Source organism: Pelodiscus sinensis, chromosome 10, assembly GCF_052426305.1.
Source record: "Pelodiscus sinensis isolate ZL-2025 chromosome 10, ASM5242630v1, whole genome shotgun sequence".
Classification (NCBI taxonomy): Eukaryota; Metazoa; Chordata; order Testudines; family Trionychidae; genus Pelodiscus; species Pelodiscus sinensis.
In genome coordinates this window covers 25784736-25811936 of record NC_143061.1, presented here as the reverse complement: position 1 = coordinate 25811936, position 27201 = coordinate 25784736, and the positions used below count along the sequence as shown (strand labels likewise).

The 27201-nt window shown below is 45.8% G+C and overlaps 1 protein-coding gene across 8 annotated transcripts in view; it reads left to right on the top strand.

Annotated features, from left to right (window-relative positions):
• The window catches only part of LEKR1 (leucine, glutamate and lysine rich 1), a 159988-nt gene that overhangs the window by 80193 nt on the left and 52594 nt on the right, over positions 1 to 27201 (top strand). For all 8 annotated transcript variants that reach the window (XM_075937767.2, XM_006123470.5, XM_025184862.3 and 5 more), the window contains one exon: positions 20184 to 20265. In XM_075937767.2, the coding sequence (XP_075793882.2) occupies positions 20184 to 20265 (82 nt within the window). The remainder of the gene's footprint in view (positions 1 to 20183; positions 20266 to 27201) is intronic.

Sequence of the window (27201 nt, the reverse complement as noted above, 5' to 3'; positions counted from 1 at the left end):
GGGACATTCATTCTTTAAAAATATATGGTTACTAATTATTTTTCTATTTGAATAGCTATTAAAACTCTTCCCATTTTAAAGCAGAGTTTGCATTTTGTTCACAACTCCATCTGGAGATTGATATGTTTAGAACATGTACAGATTGTGCTATTCTAGATTCAGCTTTGACTCATCCAAATGGCATTGTTGTTACAGAGCAAACTGCTGCATGCAGAGTATGTAATTTTAAATGTAAAACAGCAGTTCTTATTGTTAATGGTGTTGAATGAATTTCACTCCAAGTGAATTATTCACTTCAGTGATAATATTTAATGTAGGATTGAAAAACAGTAGGGCACATATGGCTTTTACTGACATTCCATATTAGTGAGAACAATTTTTATTTTATTAGGTATTCATGGTGCTCATCCACTCTTCAAAATCCTGGAATGCAAAAGTACTTCATGTTACTGGGGCAAAAGCAAAATAAACTTAAAATGAAACACAAAAGCCAATTCAAGCCTTCTCTTCAGGATTGTCTGCTCCCAGAATTCCTCCCTGTGGACTGCTGAGTCACACCTTCTATCCTCTCTCTGAGAGCCACTCTCTATATCTGGGTAGAGTAATGTAATGATGAGACAGCAAAATACACATCACTATCTAGAAGGCTCACCATTTACTAACTGGCTAGGATAGGAAAAGCTTAAAAAAACAACAAATACAGTTAGTCCCCGAGTTACGCGGATCCGACTTATGTCGGATCCGCACTTACGAACGGGGCTTTTCCCGCCCCGGAACTCGCGGGCGGCGGGACCACCCAGACGCGCAGTGGTCCCACCACCGCATCCTCCGGGGCGAGAAAAGCTGCTCCGGGTGTCCCTGGTCTGCTGCGGAGGTCCCCAGCAGACCAGGGACACCCCGAGCAAAGCCTTGGAGGCGCGGGACCCCGCCACCTCTGCGGCTTTGCTCCGGGTGTCCCTGGTCTGCTCGGGGTGTCCCTGGTCTGCTGGGAGGGGTCCCCAGCAGACCAGGGACACCCCAAGCGAAGCCGCAGAGGCGGCGGAGTCCCGCGCCTCCAAGGCTTTGCTCCAGAGCAAAGCCTCAGAGGCGCAGGACCCCGCCGCCTCTGCGGCTTTGCTCCGGGTGTCCCTGGTCTGCTCGGGGTGTCCCTGGTCTGCTGGGAGCGGTCCCCAGCAGACCGGGGACACCCCGAGCAGACCAGGGACACCCAGAGCAAAGCCTTGAAGGCGCGGGACCCCGCCGCCTCTGCGGCTTTGCTCGGGGTGTCCCTGATCTGCTAGGGACCCCTCCCAGCAGATCAGGGACACCCCGAGCATACCAGGGACACCTGGAGCAAAGCCTAGGAGGCGCGGTACCCCGCTGCCTCTGCGGCTTTGCTCCGGGTGTCCCTGGTCTGCTGGGGACCCCTCCCAGCAGACCAGGGACACCCCGAGCAGACCAGGGACACCCGGAGCAAAGCCGCAGAGGCGCGGGACCCCGCCACCTCCAAGGCTTTGCTCCGGGTCTCCCTGGTCTGCTGGGGGGAGAGGGGGGCGCAGCTAGTGCGTCCCACCCCCCCCAGCAGACCAGGCTTTTGTTGTGGACGCCTGGAGTAGAGCAGCTGGGGTGCTGCCGGGTTGGTCCTGGGGGGACCTACCCAGCAGCGCCCCGGCTTTTCTGTCCCCGGCTCCAGATTCAGCCGCTGTTGAAACTGATCAGTGGCTGATTCCAGGAAGCTGGGGGCAAAGCAACTCTGCCTCGGGCTTCCTGTAGTTAGCCCTGGTCAGTTTCAGCAGCAGCGGATGAATCTGGAGCCAGTTCCGAGTTACGTACAAATTCAACTTAAGAACAAACCTATAGTCCCTATATTGTACATAACCCGGGGACTTCCTGTAGTCTGGTAGCACCTTTAAGACTCACAAAACATGTAGATGGTATCATGAGCTTTCATGGGCAAAACCCACTTCTTCAGATGACCAGAGTAAAATAAGTCCAAATCCAGAACTTATTATACTCCAGTCATCTGAAGAAGTGGGTTTTGTCCACAAAAGCTCATGATACCATCTACATGTTTTTTTAGTGTTGAGGTTCTATCCCTCTGAAGCTTTTGGTTAGGATAGGCTCAGGTAAATGCTGCCACCCAGGTACAGTGAGGTTTTCCCTTTTTTACTGCAGAAGTCTTTGACACGGTCAGTCATTGGACTCTACTGACTCTACCTGGGTGCAAATAAATGCACTATTGTGATTTAAATCTCTCCTCCCAGAAAAAGTGCTTCCTTAAAGGACTGTTATAGACACACACATCTCTACCTTCAGAAACCTTGCAAGTTGTTCTCTTTCTTCCCTCTTTAATATGTATGTAAAACACTGGGAGGTAGGTAGTCTGTACTAAAATGCCAGCAATATGCAAAAATATGTGCTATACATATTTTTTGTATCAAGAGTAAATATTAGCTCTCTGAAGGAAGTGACTGGATAAAGAGAAAAAAGCTAACAAGAACTCAAATAAGATGGAGTTAATGTGAGGGGGTTGGGAATTCAAGAGATTAACCAGCATCTTAAATTGATCTGCGCCTAGACAACTGAGGTTCTCCTGATCCCTAATTGCTACTGGAAACCCAGATAATCAGTAGCCTCTAAAATGCCTTCTTTCAGATACAGTTGACAAGGTGAATTCTCCACTCCTAATGGATGCCAAAATGGTCTATGCATTTGTAGCTTCCAGACTTAACTATTTTAATAATAATTATGAACATAAAGGCTTTATAAAGTCTTCATTTTGTCCAGAATGCAGCATCCTACCCATTCATCAATATAAGCACAAACCCATCCCTCCTGTGCTCTGGAAGTTACATTGGCTCCTCACTCAATACCTGATCAACTGGATGGTCTGGGATTTCATTTTTAAAGTTGTAATAGGGGTGTGGGTTACCTCAGAGATTTGCTTCCATTTTTATATGTTATACAGGGTCAGCTGCTCTCTTCAGGAAGAGAACTATCAACAAAATAGTCAGTTCTATGGTAGAGAGGGTCAGAGCCTTTTTTTCTCATTGGCTCCTATCCAGCTCACTAGAATAAGAACATGGTATGACCAAAACTCAGAATATAAAACCTGTTTCTCCTCTATAACATTCCCCTGATGATGACATGCATGCATTTCCCAAAGAAATTGTATGAGGTTTCTTAATTATTGTTAGTAGGCTGTGATTATTTTTATTGAACGACAATAGTACTTTTGTCTAATTTCTCAAGTATGTGCTTGTTTTTTCTTGCTGCACAATGGCACAATTGAACATACATGTCGGGGGAGAAGGTGCACAAATTCAAAAGACAACAGAGAATAAGGAAAAGAAAAATGAGTCAAGCACACAGAACAGCTTAGAAATCCAGAATTTCAAGCATATTTGAAAATGTACAGCATGAAGAAAGCAGTCACATGAAAAATGAGCTTTGCAGGCAGTGACCTAAAACCAATATGAGGGTAATAAGTTTACAAATCTGAGCTGTTCTTAAACAACGTCTCCAATGTATGATACACCAAATGTGCTTTCCTTCATTAGGCATAGAATTCTGATTGCTTCCCAATGTTGCTGTGAGATCTATATAGCTCTTTCTTTGGTTCAGATGAATGTGCTTGTTTTTCCTCTTGAACAAAAATTTGTTGTGAGATATGCAAAGAAAATGTCAGTGTTTCTTGTCTATATCCCTTTACAATATGTCCCTTAGAAAATCTTTTAACTCAAGATCCTGGGTGCCACAGGACAATTGTTAGTGTTAACTAGTCTGCTCTAATAGCTTTATTTTAAAATTAATGTTTTTATTTTCTTCAAAACTATCTAACCTAATCTCATTGCTACTCCCATTAAAATAATGGGGGAAAGGCTATATTCCTTTGATTACTAAATCCAAATAGCATCATGTAAATGCCCCCAAAAAACTAACAAAGAAAGATGCCCTGCAAGCCAGAATTTGAAAATTAATGGAGAATCAAACGCAATACGTAGTTAGTTGGACTTCATTGGTAGTATGGCAATGAGAAGTAGGGAGAAATTCTGAACAGAAGAGAGATGGAACACGGTCTTTGTATGCGGAGAAAAAAAGTTAAGCAATAGCTGGGAAACACAAAAATGGAGATTGGATTCCCATTTCTGACAGGGCAGGTTAAAGGGTTTGAAAGAAGGGGGGAGAGGTAGCTCTTGAAAATGAACAGCAATGGCTCTGGCTAATTAGGGGTAGCTGTGAAAGGGCTGCTATAAAGCAATTAAGGGCCAGGTTAGCCTGATTCAGGCTGCCACAGGACCTCTTTAAAAACATTCTCTATGGGAAGGGAGTATAGGGGAGAGTGGAGAAGGAGTTTGGAGAGTGGAGGTGGAGAGGAACGAACAACCGATAAGGAGACTGAGAGGAGCTAAGCAGAACAACACCAGCATTGCTAAAGGCTGCAGGGGGAGGTGAGGGGCTCCAACGGGGAGTGTTTGGAGGCTTTCTTTCCCCCAAGTGGCCAGAGGAGGACTGTTTACTCAGCCCTGACTGGCCCAGGGCATCAGCCCCAGCACTCGGTTGTTTTGCCAAGGGACAGAAGGCTAAATGCCAAAATAAGGCAAGTGAGATTTGTACCACAGCCTCCAAACTGTGGGATAGTGGGCAGAACAGGTGCCTGGGGCCCAGGAGTGGGACTGACTTGCCATACGTAGTGCTAGAAGTGGGATTGACCCTGCCACGCATTGTGGTAGGCATTGTTCTGACAAGTGCTTTTTTTGTAAGAAAAAAGGTGCCAGTACTCCAGGCTCAAAGTAGTTGAGCAAAAAAAAAAGCCTCACAGCGGACTTCTGTCAGGAGCCAAGCCATCCCAAAAAATAGGTGCTGGTACGCGAGTGGGGAATCCCATTCAATTAAAGAATGATGGAAAAATAGGTGCCGGTATGCTGTCCCAGAGGCTGCATCTAGACTGGCAAGTTTTTCCGCAAAAGCTCCTGCTTTTGCGGAAAAACTTGCCAGCTGTCTACACTGGCTGCTTGAGTTTCCGCAAGAACACTGACGATCTCATGTAAGATTGTCAGTGTTCTTGCGGAAATACTATGCTGCTCCCTTTCGGGCAAAAGCCCTCTTCCGCAAATGCTTTTGTGCAAGAGGGCCAGTGTAGACAACGCAGTATTGTTTTGTGCAAAAAAGCCCCGATCGCGAAAATGGCGATCAGGGCTTTCTTGCGCAAAACCACGTCTAGATTGGCACAGATGCTTTTCCGCAAAAAGTGCTTTTGCGGAAAAGCATCTGTGCCAATCTAGACGCTCTTTTCTGCAAATGCTTTTAACAGAAAAACTCTTCCGTTAAAAGCATTTGCGGAAAATCATGCCAGTCTAGACGTAGCCAGAGTGTACTGGCACAAAAAAACCCACTGGTTCTAACATACAGGAACAGTCAGTCCTTGCTCCAAACAGTTTAGAGTTTAAGTAGTTATGGGAGTATAACAGTGGCTCAGAGAAGTTAAGTTTTGTCATTTAGCGTGCAATGAAAAGTCTTCGAAAATTTATATTTGAAGAGTGGCTATTACTGCAATCCAGGTGACCTAGTTAGAAGTAATTTCAAATTGACATTTAAATAATTTCAGTCTAAGTATTGTATTTTTTTAGTGATTTGAGAAATAACTAGCAGGGAAAATTGTTATAGTTATACCATTTAGAACTAATATGTTAATTATATAATTTTATTTTTTTTCCACTTTGTAGTAATTTATAAGGAGCTGTATACATACATACTTATTTTTTTCTAATCTCTGATTCTCTTTCCAGAGGTCAGTATGACCAACAAACTATTCAACTGAGTTTCTGTCCCCCGTCCTCCTGAAGGCTTGTATGCCTTCTAACTTTCAGTAACCAAACACAAATTGTGACAAGTCATGGGGCAATTAGATCACTTTTATGTTTACATTTTTTTGGTAAAAAGCTACTTGGAAGACTTTCACAGTGTTTCTGTAACTTTCAAAACAACTTGACCCACAAAACTGTCCTGAAGAGAGAATAGCTGTATTTTTCCATATACATTTTTCATGGGATTAATCTATATAAGGAAAGGGATAAAAGAACGGAAATATCTCTTTCTCTAATATACTTCAATATTCATTTGGAGTTTAAATTTGTGGTTTGTTCCTCTTTTCCAAATGAAAAATGCCAGTAGAGTATATATTAAAGTGCTAATGATGCTATACTGCATATATGTAACTGCTTTATTGGGGCATGGCATTTTCTGATCTGTAGGGCATCCTCTTTGAGCAGAGTAGAATTTTGTTAAAGTCCCTGTCATATTCAACATATTCCAAAGCTGTACAGATTAATGACTTACATTCTGCTAATGCAGTTGTAACCCACATGCCTAGTGGGTGTGGTTCACAGTCCCATATAGTGGTACTTACAGTAAAAAATAAGAATGAGTGAGATCTACAGCTCAAGTTGTAGAGGCTCCAGCACTAAGCTCCAGAAGTCCCAGGTTCAAATCCTTCTGCAGGTGGTTACACAGTGAGCATACATAGGTGAATGGAACAGTTATTATCAATTCAGCAATAGCTTGTAAGCATCCTTCACTATTAGAAGCAGATTTGGAAGGTTGTCGGTGCCATTGTGTTCTTCCTATCCTTTTTTTAAAATCCCTAAGGGGATTTTTAGTTTAACCCTTGCTTGGACATAACATGACTCTCGTGAAACATAAAACACAGCAATGGCCATACTAGATCAGACCTGAAGTTTGCATACTTTGGTATCCTGTTTCTGACAGTTGCTACCACAAGGTACTGCAGAGAAGAGTATAAAAACCCTGCATTAGGCAGATGTGAGACAAGCTGTTTACCAGGTATTATTCATCCTGATTTCAGTAGTTAGAGATTGTTCTGAATCCTTAAGCATGAGATTTAAAATCCCTTTCACAAAATAATTATGGTTAATTATAACAACCTTCACTACACTCAATATTCATATAGATGTACAGTCACCTTAATCTTTTTATGCTCTTGGCCTCAACAACTTCATGTTGTATTCCTCCTTTTAGCTGTGATTATAAAACAGAATGAAGGATGGAGGGCAATGTTAAATGAAAGCATTTCAACTAAAACCTGAGAAGGACTTCCTTCAGATTAGAGACATTACCTTCCATTCCATGTGTCAGCGATCAGTTGATCTGGTGGACATAAATCTTCATATTCCTTGTGTAACCTTTCCAGTATCTGCGCTTCATATTCTTTGATTTACAGAACCATTTATGTATACAGGATGCTGCCATTTGGTCTATGCTAAACCCTGAAGATATTTCCAGAGATCCTCATCATTGTGGCAGATCTGAGGAAGAGGTTATGTATTCACTTCCTTGGATATCATTGTAATCAAAGGCGTATCCAAAGAGGAATAATGATTTCACAATAATAATTCAAGAGCTCATGTTAAATGATTTTGTCATAAATCTAGAAAAAAAGTATCTTTGTCCCAGTAGATCCCTCCTTCACTGGGGGTTCAGATTAGGCAATGTCATCGTATCCAATGGAAATATTTATATATTGTCCAGACCACATCCATCATAATGCAACACAAATTCTCAGGTTATCAATTTCTCAGGTTATTGGGAATGCTGGTATTTTTTATGAATGTTGTTCAGTGGACAAAGTTGCATATGCAACATTTCCTGCTGTGTTTCTTCTACAAGTTTGGGATGATGTGAGGAATTTTGGGTATGGCTACACTAGGGTGGCTAATGTAGTCATTCGAACATAGCTATTTCAAAAAAGGTGTTATTCCTTGTAGAATGAAGTTTACAGATATCGGATGTGCAGATGCTCACTTTGTTATTTTGAAATAATGCTAGTTAACTTGAAATAATGGTGCAGTGTAGATACACCCCTAATGGGTATCATCGAAATCTGGCCACTATTCTCTAGACAGCAGTAATGTTCAGTGATCATTCTCCTAGTTCAATCTTTTCTTGCTGAAGTAATCTGCTTTTATTTATATTTGATGTTCTTCTGACAGAAAGAACCTTAAATAATGCTATATTTCCACCCAGGAGTACAAGGAACATGGTTTTTCAGTATAGGGCTGACTAAGAACTGCCTACCTCCTAGTTTAGTGAGGTGGCACTAGTCCAGAGGCACTATTTCTATTCTTGCAAGCAGACCACTTCCTCAGAGGTGGTCCTGGTGATATAGATGAACTAACTATACTGCACATAGTTCCAGAAAATTACTATTTTGTCTTTCTTTTTAGTGTGGATCACAGATCCTGAAAAGCCTTTTTTCTTCAATGACTTCCCCAACTTAGCAGGCTTCTACAGGTTGTACCTCCAAAAAAACCCAAACCCATTCATCATCTAACAAGACCACAGATGCTCCTGGGCCAGAGAGCCCAGGAGCCTAAGGGCAGGAGGGCCAGCCAGGCTGGAGCAATAGGATTGGCAGCCCGGCTGAGGGCAGTGTAAGACTGGGGTCAGAATCCTGCAGCAGCCTCCAACAGCCCATGGCAGTGCGGGCAGAGTTCCCCAGCAGCCCCGAGGGGCTCAGGTTGGAGCCCCATGGCATCAGGGACCAGAGTTCTCTGGCAGCTTCTTAGAGCACAGGGCCGAGGCCAGAGCCCTGCAGCAGCTCCCTGGAGTGCTGGGCTAGAGCCCTACCGCTGCCCTCATTTGTTCAGGGCTGGAGCCTCACAGCAGGAGTCGGAGCCTCTGATGCCTAGGGAACTGGCAGCAGTTGGGCAAGTAGCCCAGCCAGGTTGGGGATGGGGGAGGGTGAGGCAGGATGCCTGCTGGGGCAGCCTGCCAGCAGCAGGTGATGGGCTTTGGAGCTGGTGGCAGGAGACCTCCCCTGGTCTAGCAAATTCTCTCGTTAGGGACTGGTCAGGTGCCAACAGTACTGAACCAAGGAGGTCCAGCCTGTACCAGTTGTTTGAGTTTCTCAAAGTAGCTGTGAAAGAGCGGCACTTTGCACTACATACTTCCTCATTAATCACCATCAAAGAAAAGACCTTGCATAATTCCTGGGTCAATACTATTGCCATAAATATAAAGGGTATGGCTACACTAGCCACCCTAGTTCGAACTAAGGTGGCTAATGTAGTCATTTGAACTTGCAAATGAAGCCCGGGATTTAAATATCCCGGGCTTCATTTGCATGTTCCTGGGCGCCGCCATTTTTAAATGCCCAGTAGCTCGAACTACCTGCCTGCGGCTACACGTGGCACAGGCTAGGTAGTTTGAATTAACACCCTTAATTTGAACTACCTAGCCTGTGCTGAAAAGCTCACAGACCCCTATGACACCACAGCTACAGCACCAAAAATTATGGTAGGAATTGGCCGGGGGATACTAGCTGTAGCCCAGTGAGAAGCTGGCATGTTTTGGTGAGAATTCTGCTCACCAAGTGACAGAAAGACTGCCACTGTTAGGGTCCTAACCTGGGATCCAGTGAAAAAGGGTTAGCATCTGGTCCTCCTACCTTGGCTTCTAACCTGTTTCCACAACAGGAGGCAGTCCACTGACTCTCACCCTCATGGCAACTCCAGTGACTCTGACTGCTAGCCCTTGCTGCCTGCGAATCAGGGTAAACCCCATCAAAGCTTCATTGCCTGTAAATCAGGATTACTCACTCTATCATTTTAATTCTTAGATCTCTCCACCAAAGGGCAGCTTGAGGAATGAAGTGAACTCACCCCACAAAATGGATGGGAACGTCCACCCAATCACACCATGCTAGTGTAATCCTGAAATTTTTCTACTATAAGAGTTCATAGATCAGAGAGAACATCACTGTGAAGTATACTTTCATCACAAACATAAATTAATTAATGAAAATAAAATATCTCTTACCCACATCCTAGGAATGATAAAGGGATTCATTAGTTATTTTTTGGAAAGTTATTTGAAAATTAAAAGTGCCACATAAGTGCTAAAACAATTACTCCTTTATTTAAGAAATCTTGCAATGTATACTGTGATTTCTCTCTCCCTATTCTCTTTCTTTAATTAAATGGGTTTATTGAGAAGAGGGATTTCTTATAAAGTTTACATAATAGGTTCACTTAAGGCTTTCTCAGCAGTTAAGTGATTGTGAGTAATATTCAGCATCTCTGCAATGCCATACCACTATCTGGAGGTCACCATGACTGCCTCTAGCATAGCTGACTATTGTACTGTTTGACATAACATTGGGTTATATTATTTTGCCCATGTCAGTTTTTTTAAACATATTTATAACTGAAAAGTGAAATTGCAGATATTCCTGTTGAAAACAAGGGCAACAGATTATACAGAATTCCATCTTAATGTTAGTAATATGTTTTTGCAAAATGTAAATAAGCAAATAAAATGTCATTTCAACAATGCTGTATGATGCATATTTTTAAAATACCTCGGTCACAAATTTAGCAAAGGAATTGCATATTATTGCCCTTCCTAAGGACGAATGAAATTTTTAGTGTTGCTGGCTGGTAGAATTTGAGACTGTAGAAAGATGAGACATGTAGAAAGATTTTTAGGTTAGGTATTTTCCCAAGTGCCAATGGCTGCTTATTAAAAATAACAAATATAATGTCTGATCCTGCAGTCACCATCATGTAGCTGAAGGGATCTGTCTATATGGTGCTTATTGCTGGATTGGGGTCGTAATACCATCTGGTACGCCAGCAGAAATGAACAAAACAGGTAATCATTAAGTGATCTATTCCCTGTCACCCGTTCCCAACGTCTGTCCATCCTGGTTATTAGCCATTGGGGGTCCTAGACCAAAAGGGAGTCACATGGAGGTTGTAAGGCAATTTTAGGAAGGTCAGAGTATTATCACCTTTACTTCTGCACAGCCTGCAGAGATGGGTAGCAGCAAAACACCAGCTGTTAGATGGGTGCCCTGCCCTGAAGGCAGTGCCCCTCCACCAGCAGTGGAGAAGGAAGGGTGGCTATAAAGTACCATGCACAGTCACTATGCACAACGTACAACCAACTGCTGGAACTTCTTGCCAGAGGATGTTGTGAAGGCCAAGACTGTAACAGGATTTTAAAAAGAACCAGATAAATTCTTGGAGGATAGATCCATCAGTGGCTCTTAGCTGGGATGGGCAGGGATGGTGTCCCTAGCCTCTGTTTGTCAGAAGCTGAGAAGGAGTGACTGGAAATTGATGATTGCCTGTTCTGTTAATTCCCTCTGGGTCACCTGGCATTGGACACTGTCAGAAGACCGAATACTAGGCTAGATAGACCTTTGGTCTGACCCAGTATGTTCTTATGCCAGCCTTACTTCTGCACTGCTACTGTTGGAGGCACTGCCTTCAGAGATGGAATCCTGGCCAGCAGTCTCTGCTGTCCAGCTGCCCAGCTCTGAAGGCAGCACTCAGTACACGTGTGTAAGTCAGGGTAGCAATATCAGAACACCCCCTTCAATAATCTTGTGATCCGCCTCCCCCACAATGACTTTTTGTGTCAGGATCTCTAAAATTACAAAACCATGATATTTTAAATTTGAATAGCTGATATCATAAAATGTATTATTTTTAAAATCTTATGACCATGAAATTGACCAAAATAGACTCTGTTTATGGTATCCCTTTCTTAATGATTCCCAACATTCTTTTAGCCTTTTTGACTGATACTGCACACTGAGTGGATGTTTTCAGAGGACTATCTACAATGACTCCAAGATCTCTTTTTTAAGTGGTAACAGCTAATTTAGCTCCCTTATCAGAGGAATGGGAAGAAAAGCAAGCCATGTCCTGGTACGCACTGCTGCTCCTCCCCCTGCTGCCCTGAAAAGGTGCCCTGGCTGCAAAACCTTCTGTTGAAGAACTTCTATTGGTTCCAATGGGAGTATTGTGCACAAAGGGCTTTCAAGATCTCACCCTATAACTGAATCTACATATCAGAGGTGGATTAAGGTTTCCTGGGGCCCTTGGACAGGGCCCTTCCCCACTCCTTCCTCCTGCAATTCTATCTACCCAGTCTGTCCCTTCTGCTTGCTGCCCTGCCTATGACTCCACCCCATTCTACCCTTTCTTTCATGACCCCATCCCTATTCGTCCCAGGATTCTTTCACGTTCTGCCCCACCACTGTGGCTGTGAAACCCATTTTCCTCCAGGGTAGCCCCAAACTCCTGGGGCCACATTAGCTCCTCTAGCTTTGAGGCTGTGGCAGGGAACAAGAACTCCTTTAGGCCTGGAGCCACACCTGAGGTTCGGGCCATAGGGCTTTCTCCATTGCCCTGGGTTTCTGCAGGGTCCAGAATTGGAGAACTGAGGTGTCTCCCACCCAACCTGCCTTGCCTGACACTTCTGCTGGGGACCTGGGTCAGGACACTGGGTTTTTTTCCTGCCCATCCCACTCTGCCCTGTGTTTCTACCATGGCCAGGGTGGAAGCCTCTCTTGTCTTGCCCCAGCTGGAGCATCTGCTGGGGTCCTGGGCTGGGGCAACAGGGCCTTTCACTGCCTACCCTGCAGCTTCTGCCAAGGATCTGAATGTCCATCGTCCTGTGGCGGATTTCTGGCAGAGCCCTCCAATTGGCCAGGACCGCTGGGCATGGGTCCTTTGGCCTAGTGGATAATCTGCCACTGGTTTATGTATTTAAGAACATTCTTAACTAGTGTTCTTAGTTCTGTACTATCATTATAAAAACATCTTGAAACAAATTGAGTAAAAACAAAAAGGCAAAAAGAGCTCCCAGGTTACTAGTACAAAATAAGCTTTATACTCTTTCTTTCCTTCCATTCCAAAACTGTTTTCTGCATCCCCGCTTCCTAGCATGAGAGAATAGATCATAACAACTATTCAAAATCACAATTCCCAGAGAACTTCCAGAATCATAGAAATCTTTAAATGACTAATTGCCAGAAATCAGATGACTATGCAAAGCTATCATATTAGCAGCTGCCCCATATGAAGAAAGGCTTAGAGCTCTTTCTTTTGCCTCACTTATCTAAAATAATTTGATCCTTACTTAATCTCTATGAAGAAAGCAGACACATCAGAGTAAAATTTGCAATTGTAAATTTTGGATTGTTGCCATGTGTTCTGCCTTACATCTGCTTGGTGTTTAAAGCCAGCATTTCCTTTTATTATTATTCTGTAGGCATTCAGGGCCACTTACTTCATAATCCAATGTCATTCTGAATGACAGGAAATTAAAGCTGAGTAATGTAGCTTTGGAGAACTGTACAGAACAATACATTGTTGAGGAATGCCCACTTGGAGAAACTGAAATAACTGTATAGTGCAGGTGGTCTAATCTAGCTTTAATTTAGTTGGCCACAACTTCCTGTCCTTAAAAAATTCAGTGATACCAAGCATTGGAAAACACAGGTCATGGTATTAGTCATTACCTACTGTACAGTTTTATAAAACAGATAACATAACTTGGGCAGCCCAGTCATGTTTTCTCACGGCAATTTTAAAAACAGCCATGAGGAAGTTATGATAGAAAGAACATCTGTCACACAAGCATAGTTTTAAAATAAACAAATGTCACATCATTGATTTGTATCCCAAACCAACAAGCCTCTTCCAGTTTTTATGCTAAGATGACTAGATGCTAAGATGACTATATCAATTTTGAATATCATTTTAATCATGCTGGACTATATCTTTGTTAAATTAACCACGATTTAGCTAAATTATCATGCTGCTACATTTTCAAATTTAAAAATAAAATTGCCTTTTAGTAGCTTTGGGAATTAGAGCTTTTGTGTTGCTGCAGTGGTGTTCTTGAGGTTATGTCTTTGCTACAGTTAGCCTGGGCAATTGGCACCTGAGGTGTGAGCAGAAATGCTGCAAAGCTCTTTCCCATTAACTATGTCCTCATTGTTGCTGTACTCCTCTGTGTGTGTTATGAAGTCTTCTGGGGACACATCCCACGGTTCTGTGTCCACAGAAGAGAATGGGAAGAAAGGCTATCAGATGCCACTGATGTCAATAAAAATTAACAAATTTACCTCTTTAGGGGATCTGTGAATTCCAGATTTTCCATTTATGGCTTGTAGTGACCATTTGTCTATATGCATTGAATCATCTTTATTAAAAAGAAGTTAGTTTTACTTCTTCTTCGAGGGTGTCCCTGTGGGTGCTCCACCTTAGGTGCTTGGGCGCCACAACGTGCCCGGCCGGAAGATTTCTATAGCAGTGCTTGTGGATAGGCTGCAGCACCCCTCACATGCCGGGCAGCTAATGCACATGTACAAGCTACAAACCCTTCGGTTCCTTTTTTGCCGCCACCGACACCATTCGGAACCTGCAGTGCGCTCTGCATTGAGCTCCTCAGTTAGTTAGATAGCTTTTTACCATAACCTTTCTGTCAGACTTAGCTTTTAAATAATTTTTCCTGCACTGTAAGAAGAAAAAAATTTTGTGACAAACTGTGAAACTGCAAATAAGGGGAGGCTCACTGTCTGCCACTTTCCCCTTGCAGAGTTTGTCCCACAAAGTTCTCCCCTCTGCGTTTTTACTGCTTTTAATCTTTTTTTTTTAATCTGTCTGAGGAGAACTTCCACAGTGACCTCCTCAGAACCCTCCCCCCTCAGGCAAACATGACAGCAGATGGTGCTCAGATGCCATCTTTTTGCCGCTTGTATCTTTCCGCCCAGAGGGGTGTTCGCTTATCTCCACTGCCTGAGGGAGTAACATGGAGTAGTTGAGTGTGCTCTTCACAGAGCCCTGACAGCCGGAGCAAACATAGCAAGATAGCTAAAACTGAAAACTATCACGCATGGATGGCAATCTGACCATCTTTAGATTCTGGTTTCCCTGCATCCCCACTTACACTCTCTCAGCGGCAATGTCAGACAAGGCGGCTGCAGCTGCCTCAGCTGCAAGTTCTGCAACCTCTAAAAAATCTAACAGGATACAGGCAGATGCTAACAGGGAACCCCCTTTGCCCAAGAAAAGGTGATCCCACAACTCAAAGCCAGTTCTGTCCCCCTTGGGTACTCCGGACAAGAGCTTGTCAGGGCTGCAATCACCCACTGCATTCTGAGGGTCTCAAGAGCTGGCTATAATGTCAAAACAGGCTAGCAAGCCTAAGCCCCTTCTGGCACAAAAACTCAAGACAACCCAGGTACCCGCTGCGCCGACTCCGCGCTCCTCTGTTGGTAAAAATTGCAGTTTTACTAAAGCCCCATGCTTGACTTTGTCAGCGTGCACACCTATCCCGCTACCTGGCAAGGCAATAGGCTCACAGCTGCAGTACTTCCTGCTGCCTATGCCTCAAACGTATTCTTTTACATCTTCAGACCAACTAAAAGTTACTCAGTACCCACTACTCTGCTTTTTGGTACTGACACCTCTCCAACACTTGCCAGATTCTCCCCAGCAAATATAACAGCTTCTGCATCTCCTTTATATAGTGAGGAGGAAACTGTGCTTCTCTCAAATACCGTCTCACCCAGGCACTCCTGCCCTAGGAGGAGGACACCTCAGCCACAACCGATGATGTCTCAGTGGCACCTCAACCAGTGGCTACTGCTTCTCATGCCCATGCCTCCCACTTGGCCCTACTGGGACCCCGGGCATCTTTCAGAACACACCAGAAGCAGCAACAATACCATCATGCTGGCCAGACTCACTCGAGACACACATCAGTGTCCTGTGACCAAACTGACTTTGATCACCCTTTCAGTGATGATTCATCTCACCCACCAACTCAGCTGTTCTCCTCCCCTCTCTTCTGGAGGATGCCCTCCTGCCACTGCCTCCCAATCATGATTATAGGGCTTTTCAAGACCTTTTTTGAAGGGTAGCTGAAGTGTTGGCAATCTTATTGACGAGACAGCCTGACACTCAGCATAAGCTCACCAGCATCCTACACACTACACCAGTGGTCAAACTAGTGCTACCCCTGGACCCTGCCCTGATGGATCCTGCTAAACATCTGTGGCAAACACCAGCCACCAAAAAGGCAGATAAAAAATATTAAGTCTTCTCGCAGGGTGCAGAGTTTCTCTTCACACACTCTCTTGCCAACTCCCTCATAGTTGATGCTGCCAAACAGAGGGCCAAACATACCTTACCAAAATCCACTCCCCCTGGTAAGGAGTGGAAACAGCTTGATCTCATGGGTAGAAAAGCCTACTCATCTGCCTCCCTTCAGCTGCGCATCTTGAACTACACGACTATGCTGGCAAAATATACACATCACATTTTCAAACAGATATCCATCTTTATTAAGTACCTTCCAGAACAAAAAAGGGAACAGTTTAAAACCAGCATAAACGAGGGCTCCCTAATAGCCAAGACAGCCATATAGGCCTCTCTCGACTGTGCTGATACTGCCACTCATTCCCTCACAGCCGCAGTCATGATGAGGAGAGCATCCTGGCTCTATATATCTGGCTTCCCAAAAAAGGCCCAGACAAGGGTCAAAGATCTCCCATTTGAGGGCCCAAAACTTTTTGTGGAGTACACCGATACTTTGTTGCACTCCCTGAAAGATTCCACAGCCACTCTTCGCACGCTGGGCAACCAGGTTCCTGTGCAGAAATGTAAACAAAATAAGGGCTATATTCAGAGCTACCGACCTGCCTTTTTCAACCACAAAGGCAGTATGACAGAGAAAGCGCCAGCGCCAGAACAGAAGGTGACAATCTGCCGGCCAGCCCATCACGTCCCAGCCGTCTAATAATGGACAAACGGTTTGAAGCTCAGGTCGGGAGTCATCAAATTTGTCCCTCCCCTCCTGTCCTTCATGGCACTCCAATATCCACACAATGCCTATCACCGTTCTATCACCACTGCTGCCTCATAACATCCGATAAGTGGGTGTTGGACATCGTAAAGAACAGGTACTGCATACCGTTCCTGTCCATTCCAAAACCACAACCACCCACCTAATCCCTCTTCAGGGACCCATCTCATGAGTCTATGCTATGCCAAGAAATCAACCACTTGCTCTCCATCGAAGCAGTGGAACACATTCCCCACCAGTACTGCAATACTGGCTTTTATTCCCGGTATTTCTTCACGGAAAAGAAGCCAGGGGGATGGAGGCCAGTCTTAGATCTCAGAGGCCTCAAAGGCATGTCCTTTTCCAATGCTTCCACATGGTTACCCTCTCCACCATTATTCCCTCCTTCAACAAAGACAACTGGTTGGTGACTCTGCATATTTCCATGTGCCTATCCACCCTGCACACAGGAAATACTTCAGATTTACTGTGGGTAGACAAGACTTCCAGTACTTAGTACTCTCCTTTGGCCTCTCCACTGCACCAAGGGTATTCTCCAAGGTACTGGCAGTAGTTGCAGCTTATCTGCGCAGGCAGGGAGTGTCCATCTTCCCTTATCTGGACGACTGCCTTATAAAGGCCCACTCCCTCCAACAGACATAAGAATCAATCAATTCCACCATGAACTCTTTCGATCCCTAGGTCTCCAGGTAAACCTCTCAAAAAGTCAATTTGAACCAACCCAGATGCTAGAGTTTATAGGGGCTCAATTAGATTGCACCACTGCATGTCTGCCCCATCACAGATTCCTAGCTATATGGGAGCTTATCCAACTCCAATTCACAGCTCCCCAACTACCTGCCACAGCATGTCTCCAGCTTCTAGACCATATGGCAGCAGCCACTACTATAGCCCTCATGCCAGATTGCATATGAGACCACTACAACACTGGCTCAGCACAGTATACAGACCATGAGAAAACAGCCTCCGCAAGTTGGTCTCAGTGCCACTCACCATCAGGAAGTTGCTCCAGTGGTAGTTGAATGCCCAAAATGTGTGCACTGGGATCTCCTTCCACAAACAAGCTCCCTCCTTTATGATCACCACAGATGCATCCCAACTAGGCTGGGGAACCCACCTAGGCACCCTTACCACACAAGCCCTCTGGTCACCTGCAGAGACCACTCTGCATATCAATATCCTCGAGCTCCACGTAGTATTCTATGCCTGCCATCATTTCTGAGATCACATCTCCAATTCCACTGTGCAGATCTTTACAGACAACTAAGCTGCAATGTTCTGCATCAACAGGCAGGGAGGGGTCAGATCTTACCCCCTCTGCAAGGAAGCAGTCCATCTCTGGACCTGGTGCATTGCACACAACATAACCTTAATTGCCTCAAACTTTGCAGGCAAAGACAACACAACAGTGGACTCTCTCAGCAGGAACGTCTCCTCCAACCACGAGTGGGAAATAGATCCCACCATCTTGCACCAAATCTTCCAATGCTGGTTTTTTTCCCCAGATAGACCTATTTGCAACCCAGACCAACAAAAAATGTCTGCGGTACTACTCATGAGCGAGCATTGACTCATTTTCCCCAGGAGATGCATTCACAATCCACTGGGGCATAGCACTCCTCTGCTTTTCCAACAATACCTCTTCTCCATTGGGTGGTCAACAAGATCCAAATGGACATAGCCAATGTCATCCTCATAGCCCCAGACAGACCTGATATACTTACCTGCTCCAAATGTCATCCAAGTGACCATGGCATCTCCCTTTGCTCCCGCATCTCCTCAGCTAGCACTGCAGTCACCTCCATCATCCATACCTCCTCACTTTCCAGCTCCAGACATGCTTCCTCAGTGGCTCACTCCACTAGAATCACAAGGCACAAACCAAGTCCAAGAAATTCTTCTCAATAGCTGCAGAACATCTACTCAAAAAGCTTACTTGTACAAATGGTGATGCTTCTCTGACTGATCCCAAAGAAACAACCTTGATGTGGCTTCAGCTCCACTACTTGCAATCCTGCAATACATCATGGAGTTAAGAACTTGGGCCTCTCCCTGAGCTCCCTTAAAGTCCATCTTGTTGCAATCACAGCTCTACACCAACCAATAGACAATATATCGGTGTTCACATACCCCTTAACTAAAAGGGGATAACATTTTGTTGAGAGAAAATGTTGAAATGAAGACAAACGTGGATAGTCTCTGATACACTTTACAATTTGAAGCATTTCATAATTATTCACCTGATTTCTGGACCAAATTATTATTATGTAACCAACAGCAAAATTTGAGTTATTACATCTACAGTTGAAGCTTTTTTGCATTCCACATAATTGAACTGAATATATTGCCTTGTGGAAATAAAAAAAATCTAAAAAAGTTAGTCAATTTACAGGTATTTTTTATTCAATTTCTTAATTCATTCCTTTGTGCTAGAACAGGAATAAAAATAAGTCTTTCTAAATTTGAATATCATAGAATCATAGAATACTAGTACTGGAAGGGACCTCAAAAGGTCAACAAGTGTAGTCCTTTGCCCTCATGGTAGGACCAAGCACCATCTTTATCATCCCTGATAAATGACTATTTAACTTGCTTTTGAATTAAAAGTAACACCTGTCTGTCGGAGCGAGGACTTTTTTGGAAGAGCCCTAGGTGTGCAGCACAGGGGAGAAGAACACCACTTTGCCTGACCAGGAACTTGAGCCCTGGCCCTCAGATTAAAAGTATGATGCTCTACCAACTGAGCTAGCCAGGCTCAGCAGGAATCTAAGGGTGTGTCTAGACTACTGAGTTTTGTCGACAAAACTATACCAGCGTCTACACTACCGCTGAGTTCTGTCGACATAACGTCGACAGAACTCAGCAGTTTTGTCGACGCTGGTATACCTCATTTTACGAGGCATAACACCTTCTGTCAACAGAGTTCTGTCGACAGAAGGTGTTATTGCCTGTAGGGTTGCGTCTAGACTACAGGGTTCTGTCGACAAAGCAGCTTGCTTTGTCAACAGAACTCAATGTGTCTGGACGCTCTTTGTCGACAGAAGTTTTGTCGACAGTTACTGTCGACAAAACTTCTGTCGACAAAACCCGGTAGTCTATACGTACCCTAGGTGCTCTAATAAAATCTACGTTGTTTTTTATATGGAACCCAAGTATATATTATTTTCTGTTTATTAGCAATCACAAATCAACAAAAAAGTAATGAAATCTTCTTGAGGAAGGTAGATACTTTGCATTATTAATTACTGGGATTATTGGAAGCCCAATTATTAATTAAAATAAAGTTTATAATTAGAGACTATCAATGTCAATATCAGTTATCACAGTCAGTCAATTAATTTTACTGGGTTATTTGTTTTTTGCTTTGTTTTTGTTTTGTTCTCTAAAGAGCAGCTAGCTACCTAAGTGAAAGGCAAATATAACACACCATATTAGTAAATACCATAACATATCATAAAACAAATGATGGGGATACAAATACTGTACAGAAAAAAAACAGATATATTTTGTTGTTTCAGATTTAACAAATCAAGTGGAGACAATTGGACTCAAGTTTCAGGAAGCAACAGTTGAAATGGACCATTACAAAAAACTAATCATGTAAGATATTTTAATTTATTCATTTAAGACCTAATTTTGCTGACACTTTATATTCAAAGCTGCATTTCACCTCATGCTTAACTTTAAGCATATGAATAGTCCTGCTGAAGCCAATAGCTATTTTCAAATCATTCAGTCTCATCTCCATTCTGGTCCAGATGCAATGTTATTTATTAATATGAAGCTATACCCAGTTGTTAGGCCTCCCAGCCTAAGCCTAATTAAAGATCAAATCAAATATAAAGATTACTGTAGCAAAAATGAAAAGAATGAACTTGTAGTATAAATAGATGTTTTAAATAAGCCAAGAATAAAAAATATCAAGAAGACGAGTAACAATTATGTAGATGTAAGAACTGGAAATTTTGAAGGTTTCTTGTTATGGTATTACTTCACCAATTAATAACTATGCTTAAACCTCATCTTTATATTTTAAAAGAAATATGTCATTTTCCTAAATTATACCCATATTACATTCAGATTTTAAAATTACATTTGGAAGAGGTATTTTCATGGTATAGTTAACTACATTTATTAAATGTTTTTTCATACTGAGAGCTTGCATTACTATTAAAATACTTTGTTGCTAAGCTTTCTAAATATTTGTAACTTGTTATCATTAGAATCTCTGAATATAGGAACTGAAAACTGTAACTACATACCATAAAGGAAACCTTGTTGAATTTTTCAGAAAGTCCATAAAATTATTATTGATAGAAGGTCTTAAGATTGACATTATTACTAGTTATCTCTGACTTTAAAATGTGAGGTGGTAATAGTTACTTTTATGAGTGTAAAATAATAATGTATTCAATGTGTTAATATTTTTCTATAGAACAGATTATTTTCTGTGGTTTGTAAGAAGTACAAATATATGTGCCAGAAATGGCTTTTTCCGAAAAAGGCATGTGTAGCTGCGGAAGTTGGAGTTCTGTTGAAAAAAGAGGCCTCTGGGAAATAACACAGATGCCCTGGTGGCCACTCTGTCCAAACTCATCAGAACTCTATAGTTCCTGTCTCCTGCCAGCTCTTAAAGCTACAGGCACCTGGGACAAGGCTTGCAGCAAGAAGCCGGCACTGGAAGTTGCACCTCACCATGCAGCTGACACTGCCACACTGCTCCTGAGCCATGGCCCACCCTCAACTCACCTGAAAGCCCACTGGCCCTCACAGGGAATGTGCACAGGGCTCCCAGAACCCAGCCAGGGGCACAAAAAGACGTGCTCCATCCTGGTCTGGGGTGGAGATCCTGCCTCTCCGGAATGTGTGGGGTGAAGAGGAGACCCTGCAGGATCTCCACATGCAGGAATGCTGACATATATGGCTGGATGGCCAAGGCTCTGGCAATGAGAGGCCACCACTCCAGGACCCTTGAGCAGGTCCACAGCAAGGTGAAGGAGCTGCGGCAGGGGTATGCCAGGACAAGGGAGTGCAGCTCTCACTCTGGGCAGGACCCCCTCTTCTACCCCTATTACAATGTGCTCCACTGCATCCTGGGGGGTGGTCCAGCCCCTTCCCCATACGCAGTCATCAACTCAGGGCTGGAGACACTCGTCATTGCCCACCCAGGGCTCCCAGGCCAAGAGGAAGAGGAGGACGACGATAAGCTGGAGGAGGAGATGGTCAGCATTGTCACCCTCACCCTGGAGCCAATACGCCAGGGCCTGGATGTCTCCCAGGCAGCCTCCGTGGCCGGAGAGGGATAATCAGGTGAGTGCTCTTAGTTTTTCATGCACACAGGGTGGGGGAGGCGGGTGCTGAGGAGCGATCGTTGCTCAGCCTTCTTGGCCTGGCCCTTGCACTGCAGTCCGTGCATGTGGAAGCACGTGCAGTGCCAGTCTGCACCATGCAGTCCCACAAGGCAGCCCGGGAGCACCCCTGGGCTCCTGCTCACAGGCTTTGGGGAGGCCACGCACATGTCTGACCCCAGAGGGGGACACCCTTCCACCACCAGCCACCACTGGAAGGAGGTTGGGGATGAGGGCACACACATGCCCACAAACACACTCTGTAGTGCTGCACATGGGCATGCCTGTACATTCGAGGCACCACCCACTCCCGGAAACAGTGCTGCAAGGTGCAGGTGTGTGTGCAGCCCTTGTGGAAGGCCAGGCTGCTCCAGGCCCCTCTCCCACCCATGGGATCCCGCTGTGTCCGGACACTTCCCTTGCCTGCTGTCCAGTCCACCCATGGTCTTGCTCCCAGGACATCACCATCCTGTGTCTCGAGGACTGTAGCTCGCAGCTCACAGAGAAGGGCAAGGGCTCAAGGACAGTGTCTTCATGGATGATTGACCACTTCTCCCTCTGTATCCTCCACAGAAGGACCAGCCATGACTAAGGGGTGATCACCACCAGCTGAGGCAGTCACCTGTCCCGGGGAAACAGCAAGTGCTGGAGGGTCCAGGAAGACCTCATGAGGGAGAACGTCAGTGTCCTCTGGGACATACAGCAGACCCTGGCCCAGAAGGTCTGGGATGACGCCCAGTGGTGGACCCAAATGTGGGCTCAGCTGGTGCAATAGGGCCAAAACGTGTGCCACCATACAGGAGATGATGGCCTACCTGGCTCCTGCTCCTACTCTCCCCCTGCCATGCCTATGCCCCCTCTCCTGCCATGCCAGCCGCTGCTCCTCCCCCCACCATGCCTGACCCTGCTCCAGCCCCTCCTCCTGTCTATCCTCCTGTTGTCCCTGGCCCCCCATGTTGCTGAGGTCCCTGGACCTAAGGCGGAATTTCCAGCGGCACCACTCCCAGCCCCAGCTCTGAGCCCCTTATCACCCTCTCCCTATCTAGGTTCTGAGCTCCCCTCTTCCATCCCTCTATCCAGGTTCTCAGCCCCCCCCCCTTTCCCAATTACTTTTATTGAAAAACAAAATACAAAGTTATGTTTTGAAAACAAACCCATTGTTTTTATAGGGAAGGGGAGAAGGGAGAGTTATTGAGGGAAAGGCATGGGGGGAAGGCACAGGTCCCTAGTGGGGAGGCCCTGGGGAGAGATATTGGGATCCTAGAGAAACTCTCCCTCAGGGCCTCCCAAATGAGCACCCCCACCTGATAGGCCTGGTGGATAGCAGCTGTGTGCGGCTGCTCAAAGGCCCTTCCCTCCCTGCTGGCATCTGCTCCCCACCCTGGAATAGGCCCTCTTCCTTTCTACAATGTTGTGGAGAACACAACACCTAGAGACCACCTCAGAGATGATGTGCTCTGCCACATCGAGGTGGGTTAGGAGGCACCTGCATCGCACCTTCAAGCACCCAAAGGCGCATTCCACCTGCATGCGGGCCCTGCCCAGATGGGCATTGAAGTGGTCCCTGCTGGGGTCCGGGTAGCTGGTGTATGGCTTCATGAGCCATGGCATGAGGGGATAGGCCGCATCCTCCAGGATGCACAGTGGCATTTGAACGTCCCCAGCCCAAAAGTCACACTGGAGAAGAATGTGCCAGCCTCCAGCTTGTGGTAGAGACTGGAATTTCTGAAAATGCAGGTGTTTGCGCCCTTCCCGACCACCTGATGAAAATGGCCATGAATTGTCCACGCTGGTCAACCAGGGCCTGCAGCACCATTGAGAAATGGCCTTTGTGGGTAATGTGCTGCGTGGCTTGATGTTCTGGTACTCAGCTGGGGATATGGGTTCGATCTATAGCTCCTCTGCAGTTGGGGAATCCCAGGGCACCAAATGGGGCCACGATGGAGTCCAGGTCTCCCAGACGGATGACTCTGCGCAGCAGGATGGCATTGATGGCCCTCACCACCTACAGAAGGAAACATAGAAACACACAAAACAGAGAATCAAAGGGGGTGGATGAGCCCTTGGGAGGTCCCTGAGTCCCTCCCTATCCCTTCCCCCCTCCCCCTGCCCCAGGAGCCACTCCCTATAAGGCCATCTCCACTGCAGGCTGTGAGAGAATGGGATTGCAGAAACACCCGCCCCCCGGGGACAGGGATTCTTGCCCACCCCCTGCACCACCTTTTCCCTAGGGTACCCCTTTCTAGTACTCCCTTCCCCCCGTCAGGAACTACAGCCTCCTTGTCTCTATGAGGAGGGCCATGATGGTGGACTTCCCCATTCCAAACTGGTTGCCCACAGACCTGTAGTTGTCTGGGGTGGTGAGTTTTCACATGGCGATGGTGATCCGCTTCTCCAGGGGAGTGGCAGGTCGCATCTGGGTGTCCTGTCGATGAAGGGCATGAGTGAGTCAGGCACACAGCTCCATGAAGGTGGCCTTCCTCATCCTGAAGTTTTGCAGCCACTACTGGTCGTCCCAGTGTTCTATGACCAGCCGATCCCACCAGTCGGAACTGGCGTCCAGCCTCCAAAACCATTTTTCACCTTGGGGTGTGGTTACAAGGGCCTTGCTCCCCCACACAGGAAGAGGGTCTTGATGATGAGCTTGGTATTGAGCTCCTGCAGGACCATGAAGGCAGCCTACAGAAACTGCTGCAGAAACTTCAGCATGGCAGTGTGGGGCCATTGCATGCCCAGAGGCAGCTCCGGCTCCATGACAAGGAGTGTGCTGTGGTGTCCAAAAGCTGGGCTACCAGAGCACACGCTGCAAATGATTTGCTGTTCCTCAGAGAGGTAGGCAAGCAAGCAAGCAAGCAGCAGAAGCTGAGAAGCAGATGTCCAGGGGGTCCCTTTAAGCACTCATCTCCGCTAGCACCTGGAAGCAACTGCTGACCTAATGCCCTGCTGGTTCTGGGTGGCCTTAAATGCAAGATAGCATCCAATCAGTGTCGACACTATCTTTTGAAATAGCACATCGCTTTTTCATTGCCCTTTTGCTGTGTGGAAGCTCTCTTTGGAAATATGCTTTTCCAGAAGATCGCTTCTGGAAAAGCTTATTCTGAAAGAAGCTTGTAGTCTAGACATAGCCTCTCTCTCTCTTTCTCACACACACACACAGTATATAGGCAACTAAAAATTTCTTAATGAATATTCATTATTTTGTATTGATTCTAAATCAATATGCAGTTGATGACATATTAAAGGGACTTTTCTATAGTTCACAGGGTGTCTAAAACATGTAGGGTATGTCTACACTACAGCGCTAATTCGAACTAACTTAGTTCGAATTAGTTAATTTGAACTAAGCTAATTTGAACGAACGCATCCAGACTAAAAAACTAGTTTGAATTAGCGTTTTGCTAATTCGAACTAGCATGTCCACGTTAAGTGGACCCTGAACCGGGGTTAAGGATGGACGGAAGCAGTGCCGGCAGGGCATCAGATGAGGACTTAGAGCGTGGAGCTGCTGCCTCAGGCTAGCCGAGGGCTGTGCTTAAAGGGACCCGACCCCCACCCCAGACAGACAGTTCTCAGGGGTGCCCCGCTTGCAAAGCAGTCCTGGCTTGGAGTGCCCTGAGTGCCCACACTGGGCACATCACAGCACTCGGCCATCAGACTGGCTGCAGTTGCCACAGGCTGCCATCTGAGGAGAGAGGGCAGTCGGGGGGCTGCAGGAGAGCTTCCACCCCCAGAAGCCCGCAGAGCCAGCCCAGTCCTCCCCATCGGGGGCTCGTACCCTATTCCTCCCTCACCTCCTTCCACTTACCCTTCCCTAGCCCCCCTTCCTGATGTACAAAATAAAGAAAACGTGTGTTCAAAAATAGAATCTCTCTTTCTTGAACAAAACTCGGGGAGACTGGGAAAAGGAGGTGGGAGAGGGGAAGAGAGAGGGTGGGAGAGGGGAGGGCAACTAAAATGATCAGAGGTTTGGAACAGGTCCCATATGAAGAGAGGCTAAAAAGACTGGGACTTCTCAGCTTAGAAAAGAGGAGACTGAGGGGGGATAGGGTAGAGGTCTATAAAAGCAGGAGTGGGGTGGAGAGGGTGCATAAAGAAAAGTTCTTCATTAGTTCCCATAATAGAAGGACTAGAGGACACCAAAGGAAAGGAATGGGTAGCAGGCTTCAAACTAATAAGCGAAAGTTCTTCTTCACAAAGCAAATAGTCAACCTGTGGAACTCCTTGCTGCAGGAGGCTGTGAAGGCTAGAACTAGAACAGAGTTTAAAGAGAAGTGAGATAAAGTGATGGAGGTTGGGTCCATGGATTGGTATTAGCCAGAGGGTAGGAGTGGTGTCCCTGCCCAAAGTTTGTGGAAGGCTGGAGAGGGATGGCACGAGACAAATGGCTTGATCACTGTCTTCAGTCCATCCCCTCCAGGGTCCCTAGGGTTGGCCGCTGTCGGCAGACAGGCTACTGGGCTAGATGGACCTTTGGTCTGACCTAGTACGGCCATTGTAAGCTCAGGGCTCAGGGTTGGGGGTCTCAGTGGACCACCTTGATTTTCATGCACACCTGCTCCTGGGTGGCCAGGCTGGCAGCTCTCCTGCCCTAGACGGCCACTTTCCTGTGCCTACTGCGGAGGTCGTGGAGGAGGTCCAAAATGTCCGCCCTAGACCAGGCGGGTGCCCGCCTCTTGCGGTCCTGGGCAAGCTCCCGGGAGCCTCCAGTCTGGTCCCGGGAAGAGGTGGAGGGCTGGGGGGCATCGGGTGGCTGGCTCGAGCCGTGCCAGGTGCAGGGTCTGCTAGCTAGGTGCTGGCAGGCTTGCACCTGGCACGGGCACCATAGCCAGCCCGTGCCCCTTTAAGGAGTCCGGGGCCGGGTGGGGGGCAATAGAGTTTCCCTGGTGTTGGCCAGAGTGGCCACCAGGGAAAGCTGGGGAGGGCTAGCCACCCACTAGTTCGAATTAAGGGGCTACACACCCCTTAATTCGAACTAGTAAGTTCGAACTAGGCTTAGTTCTCGTGGAATGAGGTTTACCTAGTTCGAACTAAGCGCTCTGCTAGTTCGAATTAAGTTCGAACTAGCGGAGCGCTAGTGTAGCGCCTATCAAAGTTAATTCGAACTAACATCCGTTAGTTCGAATTAACTTTGTAGTGTAGACATACCCGTAGATACTATAAAAAATATAATCAATAATTAGGTTATGTA